We start from the raw sequence: 6,058 nt of genomic DNA on the forward strand, positions 1-6,058 counted from the left end.
AGAGAAACTCGTCTTGAAAAAGACGAAAGGAAAAAAAAAAAAAGAAGAAATCTGCCTGCAAAGCAGATTGGTAACTCTAGGTTTGGGAGGCAACCGTGGGCTTGAGTGTCCCCACCAAGTCAATAATTGTTCACTGTGGATTATGAAGCCACCTGGAAGACATTGATAGCTTGCAGCAAAATAAGTATCACTAATTTTGAGACATTAAATCATGGTCTGTGTTTCCAGAGCTCTCCTGGTACTCTGTTCACTACTTTTATCTGACAATGGACTCTCCAAGTCAATTTCACAGAATCTTTCTTGCTTACATGATGCTACATGAATGGTCAGATCTGTCCTGGCTTTCTGCACAGCTCTCTTATTTCTACTCTCTTATGCAGGTATATAGTGTTTGAAGGAGAAGAAGGGCAGGATGCTGGGGGGCTCCTGCGAGAGTGGTACATGATTATCTCTCGAGAGATGTTCAACCCTATGTATGCCTTGTTCCGTACCTCACCTGGTGACAGAGTCACCTACACGATCAATCCATCTTCCCATTGTAACCCCAACCACCTCAGCTACTTCAAGTTTGTTGGACGAATTGTAGCCAAAGCTGTATATGACAACCGCCTCCTGGAGTGCTACTTTACTAGGTCTTTCTACAAACACATCTTGGGCAAATCTGTCAGGTGAGATTGTGGTATCTTTAGACTGCCTTTAGCCCTATGACTCTCCTATCCTTACCTCCCTTTTTCTGTTCTTCAACCAAGCCATGACCCTGTCTAATTGCATTTTTCTAGGTATACAGATATGGAAAGTGAAGATTACCACTTCTACCAGGGCCTAGTTTATCTGCTTGAAAATGATGTCTCTACATTAGGCTATGACCTCACCTTCAGCACTGAGGTAAGTTGGGAGGTATATTTGGGGAATTACCTTGGAACTGACTCTCTGTATCAACCGTTCTGAGAAAACACTTTGACTTCATCAAATAGGAAATAGAATTGGTAAAATAATGCAAGCTGTCTCCTAGTTTCTCCTCAGTGGGTAAGAGCACATGTTTTGCAAGCCTTATGGCCTGAGTTCAGATCTGAAATCCACATAAGAAGCCAGGTATGGCCATGATTGAGTGCTTGGAACTTTTGAGTACACAGTGCTTGGTGAGTGCAACACAAAAGAGGATCACCAGAGAGAGGCTGGCTGCCATTGTAATTCTAGGGAGAGATCTTGTCTAGGGACAAGATTATCCTCTGGCTTTTTTACATGCATATTATCACATAAACTAACATTCATAACACATGAAATAGTTTTATTCATGTATTCAGGTATATACAGACCAGAAGTGGGCATTGGGTCCCATGGAGTTACAGGGCTCTGAGCCACCAAACGTGTGTGCTGAGAACCAAGCTTGAGCCATCTGGAAAAGTGAGCAGCTTGCACTTTTAATCCTGAGCTATCTCTCTAGCCCTAACTTTTTATTTTCAATAAAAGTTTTAGAGCCAGTAAGATAGTTTAGCAGGTAAGACCACCAAGCCTCATACTTTAAGTTCAATCCCAGGGCTCAGCGTGGTGGAAGGAGAAAGCTGACTCCTGCAAATTTCCTCTGATCTACATGTGCACATAACATACACACACACATACACACTCTCTCTCTTCCTCTTCCTCTCTCCCTCTCTTCTCTCTTCTCTTTCTCTCAATGTAAGGACAAAATGTTCCAGGCTAGACATAGTAGCATGCATCTGTAACAGATGGAACCCAAAGCCAAATCAGTGAGCTTAGAGTTCATTGAGAAACACTCAGAAAGTAAGGTAGACCATAATAGGGAAAGACACTTGTCTTTGACCTCTGCCCACCCCCCCCACACACACACAGTGCATAATTAAGTCCCAAGGACAGTTCATTATAAAAGAAAAAAATAGAATTACCCTTTTCTCACTTGTTTTAGGGCCAAAGACTAATTTCCTTCATTCCATCCTTCAGCTTTTTCTCTCTGGGACATGGCAAGGAGTTAGGATGTGTTTTTGCACCTCTGTGCTACTTGTAACCTAGACCAAACCTGATATGTATGATTGGTACCTTGGATGTTCTAGGTTCAAGAATTTGGAGTATGTGAAGTTCGTGACCTCAAACCCAATGGAGCCAACATCTTGGTAACAGAGGAGAACAAGAAGGAATATGTACACCTGGTTTGTCAGATGAGAATGACAGGTAGGAAAAGTGTCCTTTAGATAAACTTCTGCTTGTTCGAGGAAAGAGGTCATCCTTTTATTTCACATTTTTCTTATTTCTTATGACATAGCCACAAATACCTTGCACAAAAGGAGTCAGAGCACTTTACCAAAGTATTTAACTTCATCTACTATCATATAGGGCCTAGAAACAGTGATAGGTAAGGCAGGCAGATCTGTCAGTTTCAGGTGTCAACCGAGACTATATTAACTCTGTTCAGTTGTTTTGATTCAGAGTTCTGATTCCATGTCACTTTATTATTTTACAGGAGCCATCCGCAAACAGCTGGCAGCCTTCTTGGAAGGCTTCTATGAAATCATTCCAAAGCGCCTCATATCCATCTTTACTGAGCAGGAATTAGAGCTGCTCATATCAGGGCTGCCTACCATCGACATTGATGATCTAAAATCTAACACTGAGTACCACAAGTACCAATCCAACTCTATTCAGGTGAGCTGCTAGCAGAGGTGTATGAAACACCTACCAGTGCTAGTTTATGGATAACAGTATACTTATGTCTCTTTTTATTTTTCCGGAGCTGATGTTCTCACCCATCCTGTGAAGGAACAAAACAGACTTAACTAATATTTCAAGTCCGTTGCCATTTCCTTACATTTCTTTATAAGCTCTCTTTATAACATTGGCCTTTTGTGTGTCTCTTCTTACAGATCCAGTGGTTTTGGAGAGCATTGCGTTCCTTTGACCAAGCAGACCGTGCCAAGTTCCTCCAGTTTGTCACAGGTACTTCAAAGGTACCCCTGCAAGGATTTGCTGCCCTTGAAGGTATGAATGGCATTCAGAAGTTTCAGATTCATCGAGATGACAGATCCACAGATCGCCTGCCTTCAGCTCATACATGGTAAGAAAGCAGCTTATTTATAAGTTTTTCCTTTTCAATGATTTTATTGAGGTTGTAGACTTGATAACTTCTAGACACCTACCCATAGTTGGGAGCACGGGTATGGCCTAGTCTACTATTTTATAAACCTCAGTTTGTTAGGTCTATGGAGGAAGTTGAGGTGAGCAGATAGGCTAAACACAAGAGTGATAGCTGGAAAGACATTGGAAAGTAGCACTTTAGGGAATCATGATGTATTCCAACGTTTTGCCAGGCTGGTTCAGTGGTTAAGAGCTCCTTCCTACTCACAGGACCAGAGTTTAGTTCTCAGCACTCGTGGAGGTCAGTTTGCAACCACTGTAACTCCCAACGGCAAGGTGTATAATGGCCTCCTCTCCTGGACTTTATAGGCACCTCCACTAACATGCATATACCCATACATATACATCACTAGTGAACCAAGATGTCTCCTTAAAGGCAATTGTTTCTTAGGAAATGTCATGGTTGGAGATGTATGTAGTTCAGTTGGTTAAAAGTACTTTTCCAATACAATACCATGATTCTATTCCTCACACCACATAAATTATATGCAGCAGTGCATACCTGTAGTCCTGGGAGGTAAGACAATCAGAAGTTTGAGTCAAACTTCTCAAACTAGGTCTCAAAGAGTAATAGAAAAAGCTAAAAACTAATAGATGAGGGGCTGGATTAGCAGGTAAGATACATACTGCTTTTGCAGAAGACTCAGATTCAGTTCCCGGCACCCACATGATGGCTCACAACCATCTATAACTACAGCAGCAAGCACACAGTATGGTGCACATACATACATACAAGTAAAACACTTAATATACATAAAATAATCATTTTAAAGTGAAACCTTAAGGGATAGATTAAATTTACCAACTCACTATATATGTGACTGCCAGCTATCTCTTCTCCAGTGCATTAAACTTTATCCTATAGGTAAGGCCATAATGAGCCTTACCTATAGGATAGTTGCAAGAGTCAATTTATGTTCCTAGTATTGAGGCCAAATTATCAGGTTGGAGAAAAAGTGGGAGATAAGTGGGTAGATAAGCTCTGGCTCAGAAAGGAAGAGAAGGTTGGTAATACTGGGTTTCATTTTTCTTTTCTCATGAATTAATCTTTCTTTTTAGTTTTAATCAACTGGACCTGCCCGCCTATGAGAGCTTTGAGAAGCTCCGCCACATGCTACTATTGGCCATCCAGGAATGCTCTGAAGGCTTTGGGCTGGCCTAATTAATAAATAAGGCCCTGCCTACTTCTGTGGGGTTTTTCTACCATTGTTGGACCTGGGGAGGGGGGGGGATTTAAAAGATCCAGAAAGAAAATGTCAAAATCCAATAAATAAAATTCACCAACTCACCATGTATGTGTCCCAGCTGCCCATCTTCCCTAGTGCATACCTGTTCGCTTCTCATTCTTTTTCCTCTACCCTTCCTTGCCTCTCCCTTTTCCATGCCGTCCATGATCCCCACCCCATGTGTTAAGAAGGCAGTAGCCTTTGCAGGGACTGATTTGTCCCAAATGAACAGTGTGCTCCTCAGATTCTGTGTTCAGAAGGATTTGCTGCATTGAGACTTGAAACCTTTGGATAGGGGAAAAATTATATATATATATATTTTTTTGTTCTGTTTGCATTTCTTAATTTGTGCTTGGAATGTGTTGATGTGCACAGCTAATGATTCAATGCGAGACAAGATTGGCATCTGTGTTGTGGAGGTTTCAAATAAAGAGCACTCTTCATAACTCACTTTTCACAACGGAGTTTTTTTCAAACTGAAAAAAAATTGGAAAATAAAAACCCTCTTACACACATACTAGACAATGAACTTTCCAGAAAACCATTTCTGCCCTCCTGCTCACCCACCCACTTCCACTTCTGGTATAGAATTTCCTTCTTCAGTCAGTTTCCCCAGAGAAAAGACTGTCAGACACCAGGAATTGGGAAGATTTTTGTTATTTAAAATGGAATATTCTCTTGAAGCTGTGACCTTGAGTATTTGGAACAAAACTTACTCAACCCATACAATGTGTTCATTTGGTAAGCATTTATGATAAATAATCTCAAGTTTAATTTCTTACAAGTTTTGGTTCCTTTCTATTAAACTTTAATAAGCAAAATATTTGACTAGCTCTCCACAAGACCACCTTTTTTTGTCTGTCTTGTCATTTGTTTGCAAGTATTCACAGATTATCTAGTAGTCTCTTGTGGTTTTTACTCTATCCAGCATTTTATCAGACTTTGATGGTTCCAGCCTTGAACAACAAAAATTTAATAAAAATTTAGTTAGAAAACCAATCCCAAGTAGTATTTTATTTGTGTGGTTTTTCTTATTTATTGGGGCACTGTGGCTTAAAATTTTTTTTTCTTACTGACATCTCATATTAGGTGTAGAAAAGCAAGAGATGTCTTCACCTTGATTCTATGGGCCTGATAAGTTGGCTGGCAGCCATTTTCTTTCTGTTCAGTATTGGCTGTTTTGTATCTAACCTTGCTCTGATAACTGAGAAGACAGGTAAGTGTGTTGTCCCTATCTCAGAACATCTTGTCTGGAGGAAACAGTCACACCTCTGACACATGCAATGTCTCCAAGTAGACCAGGCAGCCTTGTAGATTCTCCCAATTGTTAATGGCCTTGAGTAGCATTCTACAGTTGGGTAGGAGTTGCATCTAGGTTGAACCAAGTATAATAGAGTACATCACATCTGCTTTGAGAAATGTCCAATGTGAGTGATGCAAAATGAATAGAAATATGTAACTAGGAAGAGGTATGTGTACACATCACTTCAGTATCACTGCTGATATTTCTTAAACTAGCTAGGTATAGCTGGTTATATAAATGTCCCTTTTCATATTATATACTGTGGTACATTAAGATCTACAGTGTTTCACAGATTTTTTTTTTAACACTGGGATCTATACTGCCTAAGCTGGCAACCCTGCCTCAGCCTCCCAAGTAGCTGGGTTACTTTGCCCAGCAGTGT

The 6,058-nt window shown here is 40.5% G+C and overlaps 1 protein-coding gene across 25 annotated transcripts in view; it reads left to right on the plus strand.

Moving 5' to 3' along the window:
* The window catches only part of Huwe1 (HECT, UBA and WWE domain containing E3 ubiquitin protein ligase 1), a 200,895-nt gene extending 195,527 nt beyond the window's left edge, over positions 1–5,368 (plus strand). For all 25 annotated transcript variants that reach the window (XM_031369185.1, XM_031369177.1, XM_031369166.1 and 22 more), the window contains 6 exons: positions 381–668; positions 780–885; positions 2,070–2,187; positions 2,477–2,658; positions 2,877–3,067; positions 4,207–5,368. In XM_031369185.1, coding sequence (XP_031225045.1) covers positions 381–668; positions 780–885; positions 2,070–2,187; positions 2,477–2,658; positions 2,877–3,067; positions 4,207–4,309 — 988 coding nt within the window. In that variant the 3' untranslated portion in view covers positions 4,310–5,368. The remainder of the gene's footprint in view (positions 1–380; positions 669–779; positions 886–2,069; positions 2,188–2,476; positions 2,659–2,876; positions 3,068–4,206) is intronic.
* The last annotated feature ends 690 nt before the right edge of the window (positions 5,369–6,058 follow it).

The sequence above is a fragment of the Mastomys coucha genome, chromosome X, assembly GCF_008632895.1.
Source record: "Mastomys coucha isolate ucsf_1 chromosome X, UCSF_Mcou_1, whole genome shotgun sequence".
In the NCBI taxonomy this organism is placed as follows: Eukaryota; Metazoa; Chordata; class Mammalia; order Rodentia; family Muridae; genus Mastomys; species Mastomys coucha.